At 22.5% G+C, this 15,563-nt stretch overlaps 5 protein-coding genes across 5 annotated transcripts; 4 read left to right on the top strand and 1 right to left on the bottom strand.

Moving 5' to 3' along the window:
- Window positions 1-52: 52 nt before the first annotated feature.
- On the top strand, window positions 53-1,940 carry SRAE_2000315400 (Zona pellucida domain-containing protein; the record flags this gene model as incomplete). The annotated part of the gene is made up of 3 exons (XM_024654313.1): window positions 53-626; window positions 675-922; window positions 969-1,940. The coding sequence occupies 3 exons, from the start codon at window positions 53-55 to the stop codon at window positions 1,938-1,940; spliced, it is 1,794 nt and encodes a 597-aa protein (XP_024507697.1).
- A 1,033-nt stretch (window positions 1,941-2,973) lies between these two features.
- On the top strand, window positions 2,974-4,648 carry SRAE_2000315300 (Glycosyl transferase, family 14-containing protein; the record flags this gene model as incomplete). The annotated part of the gene is made up of 4 exons (XM_024654312.1): window positions 2,974-3,501; window positions 3,549-3,800; window positions 3,844-4,006; window positions 4,050-4,648. The coding sequence occupies 4 exons, from the start codon at window positions 2,974-2,976 to the stop codon at window positions 4,646-4,648; spliced, it is 1,542 nt and encodes a 513-aa protein (XP_024507696.1).
- Window positions 4,649-4,980: 332 nt separating this feature from the next.
- SRAE_2000315200 (Protein kinase domain and Serine/threonine-/dual specificity protein kinase, catalytic domain and Protein kinase-like domain-containing protein) lies at window positions 4,981-6,159 on the top strand (the record flags this gene model as incomplete). Its single annotated transcript, XM_024654311.1, has 1 exon — window positions 4,981-6,159. One exon carries the CDS (start codon window positions 4,981-4,983, stop codon window positions 6,157-6,159), a length of 1,179 nt encoding a protein of 392 aa, XP_024507695.1.
- A 3,235-nt stretch (window positions 6,160-9,394) lies between these two features.
- SRAE_2000315100 (Acrosomal protein SP-10) lies at window positions 9,395-10,223 on the top strand (the record flags this gene model as incomplete). Its single annotated transcript, XM_024654310.1, has 3 exons — window positions 9,395-10,003; window positions 10,042-10,093; window positions 10,153-10,223. 3 exons carry the CDS (start codon window positions 9,395-9,397, stop codon window positions 10,221-10,223), a joined length of 732 nt encoding a protein of 243 aa, XP_024507694.1.
- A 1,971-nt stretch (window positions 10,224-12,194) lies between these two features.
- SRAE_2000315000 (Galactose oxidase/kelch, beta-propeller domain and Kelch-type beta propeller domain-containing protein) lies at window positions 12,195-15,563 on the bottom strand (the record flags this gene model as incomplete). The annotated part of the gene is made up of 3 exons (XM_024654309.1): window positions 12,195-14,012; window positions 15,209-15,354; window positions 15,398-15,563. The coding sequence occupies 3 exons, from the start codon at window positions 15,561-15,563 to the stop codon at window positions 12,195-12,197; spliced, it is 2,130 nt and encodes a 709-aa protein (XP_024507693.1).

The following is a 15,563-nucleotide window of genomic DNA, read 5'->3' as shown; positions in this document are numbered from 1 at the left end:
TTATTTATCAAAATTTATTTGTTGTTATTATTAGAGAAAGTTTTAATGTGAAATGAATATAGTAGTAAATATTTATTATTTATTTATTTTTTCTATTTTTATTGTATTTATTGAAAATATTAGTATTGATAATCAAATTATTGGTGTTCCATTAATACAATGTACAGATAACTCAATTATATTTAGTATAAAGACAAAAAATATATTTAGAGGAAATATATATATTAAAGGACAATATGGTTTAGAAACTTGTAGACATGAATATTTTCAAAATTCTGAAAATTCAGCCACATTCGTTGTTCGTATTGGTGATTGTGGAATGAAACGTGTTAAACAATTACAACCACATGGAATTAATTATATATTAGTATTTGTTACTACATTTCATCCACAATTTGTAACTGTTGTAGATAAAGCATATAATGTTAGATGTTTTTATGCTCAGGCTGATACTGAAGTTCGTTCAGTTATAGATATTGGAACTATTCAAATAGAAAATTTAGAACAAGCATCTACACATATACCTAATTGTGCATATTCTGTAAGAATGAGTACTGTTGATGGGCAACCGGTAAAATTTGCCAGAATTGGAGATCAATTAGTTCATCGATGGGAATGTGATAATCGTTAGTAAATATAATATTATTTATTTATTTTTAATAATTATTTTATAGCTGAATATGGAATTCTTGTAAAAAATTGTTTTGTTGGTGATGGTGGTTCTGCAGCTGTACAGGTTGTTGATAGTCGAGGATGTCCAATATTTTCTCCAGTCATTCAGGGACAAATAACATATTCTGATAATTTAAAATTAGCTTTTGTTCCTGTTTGGGCATATAAATTTCCTGATCGTTCTCAAATATATTTTAAATGTCAAATACAAGTTTGTAATATTCGAGAAAATGAATGTTTAGGTATAACGGTAAATTTAAGAAAAAGAAATATAATATAAAAATGATTTTTTATAGCCACCAAATTGTCCAATTATATCAAGACATGATTTTGTACCAAATGCTTTTATTAATCCAAGTATTGATCCAGATAAAGTTATAGGAACATTTACTGCAGATGAAATACCTTCATCTTCTAAAAGTGAAATCATTGAAAATGTAAATAAAGGGATAATAAAAAATATTATCAATAATACAGTTATTCCACCATTAATGAAAGATGCAGTAAATAAAATTGTAAGATCTGTTCATGATGTAAAAACATTCAAACACTTTTTAACAAATCCATTTAAAAGGCAGAAAATAAATATGATAGCTTTAAATAATAATGAAGAGATAAAAGAAAATAATACTACAGCTGAGGATAATGATATGGATTTGATAGATAAACCTAAAATAACAAGAATACGACCAAAGTCGGAGCACATTTTCGAGACATTAAATAGAGTGAAAAGAAATCTAAGTATTTTTAAGAATAATAAAAATAATTATAATAAAACATTTGAAAATGCTACTGTGATAGAGAAAAAGCTTATTGATGTAACAACAGATCCAGTAATAATTTCAGATCCAGAAATTATAACAAAAGAAAATAAACCATTTTTTGATAATAATGAATTTTTTACAAAATATCTGAAACAAACAACAACCATATACCCACCGACATTTGTAAAATTTAATTCAGAATCGTCGGAGTCTTCCTCATGGTGCTTACATAAAACATTACTAACGTTTCTGATATTAATAATGTTGTTATTAGTAATACTTTTAATAATCGTAACTTTAAGCCTTCTAAATTTATTTTATCGTTTACGACATGGTTATAATCTTACAAAAGGATTTTATAATTGTAGAGCTGTTGAAACAAGTGACTATAATATTCCACCTACTTTAGCTAAAAGATCTCAAATGACTGTATCTTCAAATAATATTAAAAAATTTACCACAAAAAATCTCAATGATGAATTTACATATTCAAAGAGATATTAAGTTAAATCTTTATTTACAATTTTATTAATAAAATATTTTTATATTTATTCTGGCATAATATTTTTTTTTAAAGAAATAAAAAAATAAAGATTTTAAAAATATTTATTCAAATCCTTAATTATAATTATAGTAAATAATATATATAATAAAATAAAATTGTAAATTTAATATATGATTAAACTATCTCTTTTTTTTTTTTTTTAAATGATACTAAAAATTTCTAGAAAATATTCTACTACTACTTTCTATATATATATATATATTTCTTTTTTGTTTTACCTAAAAAAAGATTATATAAGTTAGGATTATAACAAAATAAAGCTGAATGATTAAAATGGTTATTTAGGTTTTTATTTAAAAGTAATATAAAAGATACTTATGTCATTAAAAATTTTTGTTAACTTTTTAACATTTAAATCAAAAATGTTAATGTCTTATTATTTAAAATATTCTTGTAGATATATTTTTGTATTTACATTAGCTTTTTATTATTATTGTTGTATTTGTTGTTATAATATATTAAAATCCATTTATACTTTTTACAATAGAATGTTTATTATATATAATAAATATGAGAAATTTAAGAAAGCGATTATATAGTACTTGGATAAAAAATTATACTGATTATTAAATTATTTACATGAATGCATATTATGTTAAGAATTAAATTAATCATAATTCTAGTTTTTTCAATCTTTATTATTTAAGAATAAGTATGAATGGTCATAATTCTTTCAATATTTGTAATATTTTAACTATTTTATTTTTCTTTAAAACATCTAAAATTAATATTAAAATTTTATTTTATATAATAAAATACTATTTTTTTTTTAAAAATTAAAAATATATATGTATTTCATTTACCTATTTTTTTTTTAAAGTTTGTTATCTTTTTGTTGAATTTTTTTTTGTAAAATTGTAACATTTATATTCATATAAAAACTGTAATTTTAAAATATATTGAAATATTTATTTAATTTTTTTAGTAGTATTATTTTTTAGAAATATTTGGTTTAAAAAAATAATTTATTTAATGTACATTAAAAAAGATACATCAATTTATGATTCTAATAGTAATTATAAAAATTCATTTAATAAAGGTAATATATTAAAAGGAAAAAATTTTACAATAATTAAACGTTTTAAATTATTTCCTATTCATTTAAGCATAGCCTTAAATCTAATATTGTTTGCCTTTCTCATTGGACAATTTATTTACTATGATTATCAATATCAATTAACACAAATAAATGAAGAATTAAAAAATAAGATATATGATGTATCAATTCAAGATATATTATATTACTCTCCTGTAGTTAATAAAGAAATTCCTTTATTATGGAAACATCCAATTGTTTCAAATATTAATTGTTATGCCATATTAAATGAAGATGATATATATATTAAAAATGAAGCAAAAAATTTAAGAAAACTTAAAAACTTACAAAATACATTCCCAACATCATGTCATGATATTAAAAGAAGAGGATATTATCCTGATAAACCATTATCTCAAGAAGAAGCTGATTTTCCTTTGGCATACGTGAGAACTATTTATACGGTATGATTATATATAAAAATAAATTAACAAATTAAAAATATTTTTAGGATTATCTAACATTAGAATATCAATTTCTATTATCATATGCTCCTCAAAATCATTATTGTTTTATTATTGACAAAAAACAAAGTGGTGATTTTCATAGTAAAATATTTGCTTTGTCAAATTGTTTCAAAAATGTTTATATAATTAGTAATCAATATAATATGGATTCAAATGGAAATGATATAAATCATGCAAATTTTAGATGTATGAAATACTTAAATTCTAAAAGTTACAAATATCTAATAGTATTAAATGTAAATTTTTTAATATAATTATAATTAATATAAATATTTTTAGAATGATGATATGCCCCTAAAAACTAATAGAGAAATGATAGAAATTTTAAAAATATACAATGGAACTATTGATATAGATTATGATGATCCAAAACCATATCTTAATGGAAGAATAGATTTAAGTTTAAATTGGACACTAGATCATTTAAATATTTTTAAAAAAGGTAATAATATTTATTAATAAAATAATTATTTAATATTTTATAGATGATAAAAGAAATTTAGATAAAGAAATATTAGCATCTGAGATAAAATTTCAAAAAGGATTTGTTGAAATAGCTTACCCAAAAAAAACTGTTGATTATTTAGTAAATGTTTTAAATATAACAACATTTTTAAATCAATTAAATAATATGAAACTTTATGCCAATGATGAAATGAGTTTTCAAAGTTTATTATCTAACAAATTTTTAGATATTCCTGGTGGTATTGATTCAGAATGTTTTGAGAAAGATAATATTTATCATGATACTTACATGACTAGGTATACTAAATGGTATAATGAGACAAATTGTGATAAAAATGAAACACGACACTGGATTTGCCTCCAAACCATAAAAACTTTATCAACTATAAAAAAACTTCCCCATTTTTTTGTAAATAAATTTAAGGCAGAGACAGATTTTGGGGGTTTAACATGCTGGGCTGAGTATTTGTATAATAGAACATATTTTCAGAAGTACATTCCAATAAATGCAAAATTTTATGAAAATCTCCCTTTAGTGCAATATCAAAAATTAAAATCACAAATAGAAGATAGAAAAAATCTATGCGATACTGTAAGAAACAAGTATTACTCAAACTAAGAAATTTTTAAAATAATAAACATTTTTAAAAAGTAACATTTATCTATAAATATTATAAAATACTTTAACAAAATGTAAATAATAATTTTTGTCTTAATTTGTAAAAGATAATAATAAAAAAAAACTTATTATGATAAATCATTTTTTTTTTATTTTTTATAATTTGGCATAATATTCATATATTTTATTTTTTTGAATTTAAAAAACAAGAACTAATATTCACATTTCAAATACTTTTGATCTCATATAATAATGAAAATTTGTAATAAAATATTTATATATATATATTTTTTTTTATTAATAAATTAATTATATGTCCAAATTGAAAATCAATGGTAAATATACCATTTGTTATAGGAAAAATTGTAGAAGGAGTTGATTCTACTACTGTTACAGTAAAAAAATTATTAAAACAGGGAAAATTTAGTGCTATCTACCAATGTGAAAAAAATTTTGATACCTATAGTCTTAAGGTATCTTTTGAAGAAAGTTGTGATGTTGAATTAGATGTAATAAACAATGTTGATTATAAATGTGCATATGGAAGAAAAATTGTTCAAATGTTTGATGTTGGTTTTTCTAATACTTTGGATCAAACTTTTTTTGTATATGAAATATTTCATCGAAATTTAACTGATTATATAAATAAAAAACAATCATATCGATTAGGAGCATTAGAAGGTTTATATACTTTAACAGAATATCTTAGTGCTTTAGAATATTTACATAATCGAGGATTTGTATATAGGAATGTAAAACCTTCAAGTTTATGTATAGAAAATAAAGATGGAACTATATTTGGTAAAAGATTATATTTATGGGAACTTGAATGTTGTTATAGGATTGATTATTCATCATTAAACGATCAAAAATACATTAACAAAATGAAAAATATATATGAAAATAGAAAAGAAAAACTAATAAATTGTGCAAAATATTGTTCTATTAAAGAACATACAAGTCCATTACCAAAAATTATAAATGACATTGAAAGCTGGTATTATACTGGAATAAAAGTATTTGAAGGAACATTACCATGGTCATCAATAAAGAATAATGATGAACAATTAATAATTAATAAAAAAAAAGAATTAAATGATATATTTAATAATTTTTTTATTCATACACCTATTTTATTTACTACAATTATGAAATTAATAACACAAAATAATGGTAATAATTTTAATTATATTGAAACATATAAAATTTTAAAAAGAAATATGCTTCAAATAGATAAAAATGATATAAGTATAATGTCAGATGATGAAAAATTACTTTATAATAGTGTACTTTTAAAACGTAAAGAAATTTTATTACCAACAACTAATGATGATAAAATAAATAGAGAATGTTCAGGATCACGTAGTATATCAAATAGTGTTAGCAATGAATTAATATCAATTAAAACTGAAGGTAGTAATGTTAATATTATAAAACCTCCTATTAAAGATAAAAATTTTGTATATAATTTGAAAGAATTTTTTAAACGAAAACCAAGTAAAAGAAGATAAATTAAAACATAAAATACAATACCTGTAAAATTCTACTATTATATTTAATAAAAAAATTTTCTCTTATTTATTTAATCTTATATTCACATAAAAAAAAAAACGCTCATTTTTGATTCTCTTAGATCAATTTAGTACATACAAAAAATCATTTTTAGTTCTCAATATTGCATGAATATTCATATTTTGAATTCAAAAATTCGTCTATTAAAAAGTCTTTTTTGTTTTAAATGATGTGACGCTTTTTCTATATGTATATATAAAAGGGGTATTATATTTTTTATCATAATAAAAAAAGTTTTTATTATTTTTCAGCAATTTTAATAAAATAGTTAAATAATTCTATTTAAAATTTGTCTAAAATTATTATAATTAATAATTTAATTATTTATCCTAAATAAAAACTTTTTAATTTTCTTTTTTCCTTAAAAACAAAAAAATGATGAAACCATTTCATAATCTTATCATTTATAATATAATTACTTAACGATTTTGCTTCTTAGCATTGATAATCAAATAAATAAAAAAACGAATCATGTTTGTATACCTTTTTTAGATATTTCAATTTCAAAAATTAAAAATATTTATATTTATGATAAAAAAAACGAACAGCTTACTTTTCATATAATAAATTTATAAAATAATTTTAAAAGTACAAATTATTAAGTTGAAATAATAGATTTACATAAAACTTGTCCAAATAATTTTTTTTAAAAAAATTTTCTTATTTTTCTCTTACATAAAATAAAATTTTTTAAAGTATTTAGAAAAATTATGCAACCAAATAAAATACAAAACTTAATTTTAATATAGATATATAAAAATTGTAAAAAAAATTTAATTATATTTTATAAAATTTAAAAATAAAAATATTATTTATACTAAATTTTATGTAATTTCACAAATAATTGTAGTTAATTAAATAATTTATAACAACCTAATTGTGTTCTGCGATCAATTTTATGATAAAAAGAAATTTTTTTAAATATAATATATTGTTTTTTTTTAAATTAAAAATTTTCTAATTTTCTTTTTACGCAAAAAGATTCTATTGACTTTTAAAAGCTTTATTGTACTTTAATTAAGAAGAAAACATATCTAGAAAAAGTTATTGAAGTCATAATTAAAAAAATGTAAGGTTGAAATTATGGAAGTTTATCCACAACAATTAAAAAAATAATTTTTTTTTGTTAATAACTTTTTTTATCGCATTAAACATTTCTTATCAAATATCATTATTAAATTAGAAATATCTTGTTTATTTTTGGATCTCTTTTAGAGTCACTGAAGTACTGAATTAATAAAAAATAACATAAAAAAGTATTTGAAAGTTTTAAAAAATTTGAATAAATATAAAGTGATTTGAATATTTGATAGTTGATATACAGTAAAAAAAAAGTTTAAGAAAAATTTTTTTTGCATAAATAACCAAAATTGTCATATAAATAAATAAAAATAAAATTAAGAAAATTGGTAGTAGATTTTTTAATAAAATTTTTTTTTATTTTATCATAATTTTAGAGGTAGAATCAGAAATCTAAAAAATTTTCTGCCAATTTCTGAAAATAATAACGTTATAGCTATAAAAATTATTAATCTAGACCAATTTTTGAAAAGAAATCGAAGAAAATTAGTTCCATATTCATAGTACAAGTATTTTCTGAGATACTGAAAAGTCGAGAACAATGAATATTTTAGAAAAATTTCCGACCTTGGTCATATCCTGCTTCAAAATTATTTTTTTTAACATGTTAATATGAAATCGGTTTCTCTGACCTTTCTCTACCATTACCTTTATTTTTTTCTCAAAAACATTTGAAACAACAATTTTGCAGCAAATATTATAGATAATACTTTTTTATATTTATGCTACAATATCTCAATGAAAAATTTATTTTTTAAAAAAATAAATGTGCTTATCGTTATCAGCGTGCTTTTATACATTAGAAACTTTTATTAAAAATTTAATTTTCAAAAATAATTTTTTGAAATTTATTTCTCCTCTATATATATAGGATTATGTAAATTTTTTAGATCAATTTATAATCAAAGTTATACTAAATTTATGTAAAATAAAAGTAAACAAATTTTTTTTTGCCTTTATAATAACGTTGATGATTGAAACAACATAACAAAACTTTTAAAAATTTTCAAAAATTAATAGGAATAATTGCCTTAATTTTAGAGTCACTGATGATCTAAAATTTTTTTTTAAAAATTTGAATATTATACATGTGTAAAATTTTTTTTAAAGTTACAAAAATGATTTAATAAAATTTTTTATCAATAAAAGTTAAAAAACAGCTCTCAACTTTCTCATTCTAGTGTCACGTTTGAATTAGAAATTTTTTTTGAAAAATTGAATATTAAATATATGTATAAATTTTTTTTAAAAATACAATAATGATTTAATATAATAAATAAATAAAAAGTAAATAATTTTTTAATAAAAATTTTATTAAAAATTCTACTATCAACTTTTTTAATTTTATTTTAAAATTTGTTTTAAATTTTTAAATGATAATCTTGGTTGTTTATGTAAAATTATTTTTTTTATTTAAATTTGAATATAATAAAAAATTTTTTTTAATTCACTACGTCAGTGACACTAAAAGAGATCCCCTTTTTTTATTAAAAAATATTTCTTACGTAGTATTTTTAAAAATTAAAAAAATTTTTCATGAATATTAATTATTAATTTATATTATTCATACCAAAACTAAATTGGACAAAGAATTTAATATTTATATATATATGCTTAATTTTTAATATTATAAAGCAAGCACAGCTAATAGAAGATTATATATTATTTAATTAATAAAATTTGTAGTTTAAGTGATTTTTTTATCTAATTCTTTACGTAGATCTCAAGTGAAAATGAACTTAGATCTTAAAAAAAGAGATTTTGAAAAGCATTGTAAAAAGTTCTTCAAACTGGTGTAAACTGTATATTGGTTAATCATTACAAATTAGACAATAGTATATTTTTAACAATACCGTGAAATTTTCAAAGTTTATCACACATTCTATTTCCTTAATCATCTTGATACAAAATTCTAACAATTAGAAAAATCAAAATTACCATAATCTGTATTACGGAAATATTACTAATTAAATCATAATATTCTAATTTTAGTAAATTTGAATATTAATTATATTATAAATATAACCTTTTTTTTTTAAAAAAATCAGTCTAGCTTTTCTACTGCTGGACAATTCAAAGTCATTTTGGATTACAATGCACAGGAGAACAAACCATAGGTGGACAAATCAATGGAGGAACAGCACTGGAGGACAAGCCAGTGGAGAACAAGGCAGTGGAGAACAAGGCAGTGGAGGACAGGGCAGAGGAGGACAGGGCAGAGGAGGACAGGGCAGAGGAGGACAGGGCAGAGGAGGACAGGGCAGTGGAGGACAAGGCAGTGGAGGACAAGGCAGAGGAGGACAAGACAGTGGAGGACAAGACAGTGGAGGACAAGACAGTGGAGGACAGGGCAGAGGAGGACAGGGCAGTGGAGGACAGGGCAGTGGAGAACAAGGCAGTGGAGAACAAGGCAGTGGAGAACAAGGCAGTGGAGAACAAGGCAGTGGAGAACAAGGCAGTGGAGAACAAGGCAGTGGAGAACAAGGCAGTGGAGAACAAGGCAGTGGAGGACAGGGCAGTGGAGGACAGGGCAGTGGAGGACAGGGCAGTGGAGGACAGGGCAGTGGAGGACAGGGCAGTGGAGGACAGGGCAGTGGAGAACAAGGCAGTGGAGGACAAGACAGTGGAGGACAAGGCAGTGGAGGACAAGGCAGTGGAGAGCAAGGCAGTGAAGGATCTGTACAGAAACATCAGCAAAAAAATGTAAGTATATTATTATTATTATAGAAAACTTATTTCAGAAAGACAAATCACAGGAGGGCAAAGCAGTGGAGGATCAACACAGGATATCAAGTAAGTTTTACAAAAATCTCCTTTAGTTTTAATATTATAATAAATGACTTAATCTTTAGAAACCTGTGACTCTATGACCTTTAGAATCTTTAACTATGAGAGTTGTTTCAATTCCAGAAGTACTACATGAATGAAAGTATTCTTATTAGTTGTCTAATTTTTTTAAAAATATTTTTAACTTGAGGCGCCTATTTTACATTGAGAAAAAAAAACACATTCTGATGCCATCCAATTATACCACACTATTTTATGTTGTGTAGCTGTGACTTTTTGATATCCAAGTATTTAAGCATTCAAGACATTAGTAGGTATTAAAGAGTTAAAACTATAACTTTGACCGCTAGTTTCTTCTCTTACTGAATCTATTTTTAGTATTTCGCTCAAAACGGTCATAAAATTTCACTATTTACGTCAACTTTTTTTTTAAGAAGTAACTTTAAGTTTCCTTAACCTCATCATGTGCACCTCCTGGAATGGCTTCTTTCCTGTGTGCTAACCTGTAATGTTACATAACTTTATATTTGGATGCTGCATTTCTTAACACACAATAACATTTATCCAAATTTATACATATTGTATAATTTTTGTAAATAAAAGCAAAACTGTAGATAACTGTATTATAAAATTCTTTTAAAAGGTAAGCTTATTCTAAAGAATCATTTCATTAAAGTTAAACATTTTAGATGAAGTTGATTGACTTTATCTTTACTTTCGTATGGTATATTTTTGTTGGAATATCAGAAGTTTAGTGAAAGTAAAATTAAAAAAAATTTTTTTTGTTTTTGTATTTATATTTGTATTGTAACTTGTTTCGCATTAAAATTTTAAGCAAACAAATTCTTGTGTTTAATTTTTATTTCATTTTTGTATACGTTTTATTTTCAAATAATTTTCTGATCTTTACTTATTATTGTTACATGGATAAATGATTGGGTACAATTAAATTACTAAATGTTGTCTTTCAAGAAAATTTACAAATTAAGAATTCTTTTAGACGCAAATAATATTTAAAAAATTTACCATATCAAATTTTATTTATCCATAGAGTTTCCATCTCAAATTATGAGTACATATTTAGAATTTTTTTTATCATATTTCAAGTTTAAGATTTCTTAAAAAAAAAAACTAAACTTAATAGATTTCTCGTAAAAAAAACTAATGTAAAATAATTTAATGCATTTCAAAAATATTGTTCCTATCATGTAATTTGTTCATTTCAAAAAATATTTCTTGCTTTTTCGTTTTTTTAAATTTATCATTAATTTTTGATTATTTTAAAACAAGCGCCTACTTCGAACACGCTTGCCCGCAGGGCTTGACATAGTAAGCTTTATTTTTTTTTATTTATATCAATGAAATAAATTAAACTTTTGTAAAAAAATTCAAAAATCATTTAAATTTTTTTAAACAATTTTTTTAAAGGATATATAAAGCAATGTTACCATTTAAGCTTATTATTTTTTTTTTTTAAATAGAGGTAAAAATTTTATTTATTAAAAAGAATGCGCCTTTTTTGATTTAACTTGTGGTTTCATTTACGATTTTGAAGTGATGAAGTAAAGTGTATTAAAAAATATAACAGTTTTAAAGAAAAGAATTTTTTAAAAATGATTATACAAATTATTCTTTTTTAAAATTATTTTTAATACACAGAAAATATTTTAAAATAAATAAATTTGTTTTGATATATATATATTTTAAAGAAAATAAAATGTGCGAATTTCATTTTTTTACTTTTTCTAATTAGTAAGAAATTTAAATAACTTTTTTGGTCAAATATTGCATGTACCGGATTGATCTCAGAGGATCAAAAAAGAGCGTTTTTTCTCTCCGTGTTTTTTATGGATAAAGATTTTTTAACTTTGTAATATAAAAATATTATTTTTATATATTTTCTAAAAAAACATAAACGATTGTTTTTTAAGACCAAACTTTAAAGCATTCAGATTTGAAGTAATATAAAAACAGATAAAGTAAAAACTTCAAAAAAATATTTTTCAAGTTTATCACTTTTTTTCTAAATTTCCTTTAATTTATTAAAAGAAATAATTTATAATAAATCTTTTATATAAAAATATAAATAAAGAATAAAAATAAAATACTAAGGTAACAAAAAAAAATCAAAACCTGCTAAAGAAACTGGAAAATTTGCTATATTATTCCATGACTTATCTTTAAAAATGTAGATTTCATTTTGTGGATTACTATTGAAATCATATCCACCAAAAGTATAGAATGACTCATTAATATAACAAGACCCCCCACTGTAAAATGGACGTCCACAATGTAAATCACATTGTATCCACTTATCTGCCCTTGGATCAAATTCAAAAATTTTATCATGAGCAATTAATTCTGATCTGTTATTTGAAAATTCTGCTCCACCAAATGAAGTAATAACATTAGCATTTTGTACAATTGATGTTCTGAAAATTGGTATTGGAGGTGACTTGCATTTAATCAGCCTATCTTTTGATCGAGGATCAAAAATTAACATATTTTTTAGTTTATTTTCCTTAATTCCACCAAAAATATAAATCGTATTTTCATATTTACATAGTGAATGGTCAATAATTTCAAATGGTTTATCAGGAAAAATTAAACTTTTTTTTTCATATTTCAAATTATATTGAACAATAGTTTCATTCTTGTCATCTAATTTCCCACCAATAATATAAACGTAATCATCTTGGAGAATTGTGGCATGATTTGTCCGTCCACATGAAAAAGAATCATTCATATTTTTAATTTCTCCATTTTTAATATTTAATGCCTTGATACTATGGATTTTTTCACCAGATCTATTTTTTCCACCAAAAACAAAAATATTTCCATCCTTGTATTCAATCTTACATTCTTCCCTTCCAGTACAAATGCTATCAACAATACCACATTTATTTCTTAGTATATCATATGAATATATATCATAGTCATACAATTTATTATTGGCGAAATTTCCTCCAGCAATAATAATAGAATTATCAAATATTTTCAATTTTTCAATGTAATTACTTCTTTCCTCAAATAAAGTTGAAGTATCATCTGTATGTACGTTTGTAGTAATCATGGATGGTGCTGAACTGTAAATTAAAGAACCTGGTCCATATGTGGAAAAAGTTTTGTGGCTAATAGTATAGTTAGTACTAGAAATACTTCCTTCATGACATTTATCTCTTAAAGTAATTTCTGAATTATCATAAACATTATTAAAAAAATCTGTAGAGTTTTCTGTAATTCTTCGACTTTTTGTATCATTTGAAATAGTATAAAAAAAGTATTGTTTGCAATATTTACAACAACATTTACTAGGATCAGTAGATTTCTTTATTTTGTTGAAACATCTGACAAAATATTTACATTCATCAGCGCTTAAAACATTTCCTAATCGTTGTTCAAACTCAACTAAAATTTTTTTAATCAATCCAGTGCAGATTTCATCACAATCTACCACAAAATCCATGAAGACAGAAAAATCATATACATTCCTATCATAGCTATAAAAAAACCAATTTACAATATAAGTAAACCATTTCTTAAGTCCACATATTTCAATACAGTCTTTATCAGCATAAGTCCTTAATAAACTTAATTTTGAGCATGTACTTTCATCAATAGCTTCTTTACTTCCAAAAATAGATAATTGTCTAAGCATGGTATTTATTTCCGACTGATATTTTTGAAATAACCCCCTGATTCTTTTTTTTTCTAATGGTAAATAACGTGATATTAGTTCAATAGACTCTTTACCTAACATTAATATATTTTCTTCATTTATCACATCAATATCAATATTTTCAGCAAAAAATATAAAAGATTTGTTAGCTACATCAGAATTTAATTTATCGTTAGCGGCAAACGCTTTGATCATATAAAATAATTGAATTGGATCAACTTTCTTGAAAATAGATAATACAAATTTCTAAAATTAATAAAATATTAAAAAAATATTTGAATAAAAAGTTTTTGACGTCTAACTATTGAAAAGTACTTTAGATTAGATTATTCAAGAAAAAAATAAATTATTCTTCTAATGCTTGATAGTTAGTAACAACTTTTTTAATTAATTAAAGAATTTTTTTAGATTTTTATAAACTCCATCACAAAATAAACTAAAAAATCATGTAAAAATAAAGAGTTAATTGTTTTTAATTTTAACTTTCTAAAATCCCCCTCTAGATACAAATTTTCTTTTTTCAATGTCAAAAAAAAATTAAAAATATTTAGGCTGAGAAAAAAAGGTTCTTGAAGATATGTGGCGTAGGAGTCAACTTTAATGATTGGTAACGACATTTAAAAGTACGATTTTGAAACCAATATTTGACAAATAGTTATAATACATTTGAAATTTTAATAAATTTAAGATATAATGTTTCTAACTACTTGAAATAAAATAAATGCCAAAAAGAAGCCCAAAGGTTACCTCTAAAGTTAAACAAAAATAAACCTTTATCTTTTTAAAGTTTGTTTTTCTCAACCTTTGAGGGTAAAAGTAACCGATTTTCAAAATGAAATATAAGCTATAATAAAAAGGGAATTCTATATAACATTAAAACTTATTTTGAATGATTATCTCGTATAAATAAAATACAACAAAAAAGTAAGACAACTGTTTTTCCAAAAAAAACTATGTACTAAGAATTTATATGAGCTGGTGAAATAATAAATACTGAATTTCATTGTGTACAATTTAAAAAAATTAGCAAAAGTAACAACTAATTAATTTAAAAAAAAAACACCACTAACATTTTTCAAAAATCACATTCCAAAACAAAATTCGGAGGAATAAGAACCTCTCTTCTATATCTACCCTGTATTTTCCTAGAAATTTAGATCATTTTATATATAAAATCTGTCCTTGAAAACCCTTAACGCTTCAAGTGATTTATGTTTTAATTTGTAATGTGGAAAAAAACTCGTCCCACATTGACAGGGACGTAGTGAATCTAATTACTATTATTTTTAAAAAAAATCAATTTCCTATTGATTTACGCTCATTTAAAAATTCTATCGAAAAAAGTGTTTTTTATATTGGAGAACATAAAATAAACTAATTAATATATATTAAACTATCAAATTAATAACTAGAGAAATTATTTCTATGTTGATCAAACATACCTGCATTCGTGGAACATCAAAAATAAATAAAGTAAAAATCATGTAAGCAACTACTTCTTCAGTCCATTCAAGTTCATTTCTTTCATAAATGAATTTTTTTAATATGTTAAAATACTTTTCATCTATACCATCAAGACAAAGATATCCTAAGGAGAAAGATAATATATTATTATAAATATTCAAAGTTACCTTCATTTTCTGATAAAAAAACCAATTCTAAAATTTTTTTACTATATGCAGAAAAGACAATTTTATTAATTGAAACCACTTTACTATTTTTTAATATTAATTTGGTGTCCTCAAATTTTGGTATAGAAGATAGAAATAAAATAATATCCCCAAATACATTCGACAT

The sequence above is a fragment of the Strongyloides ratti genome (assembly GCF_001040885.1).
Source record: "Strongyloides ratti genome assembly S_ratti_ED321, chromosome : 2".
NCBI lineage: Eukaryota > Metazoa > Nematoda > Chromadorea > Rhabditida > Strongyloididae > Strongyloides > Strongyloides ratti.
Note: the sequence above shows the minus strand (reverse complement) of the source record. Positions and strands in the feature narration are given on the sequence as shown.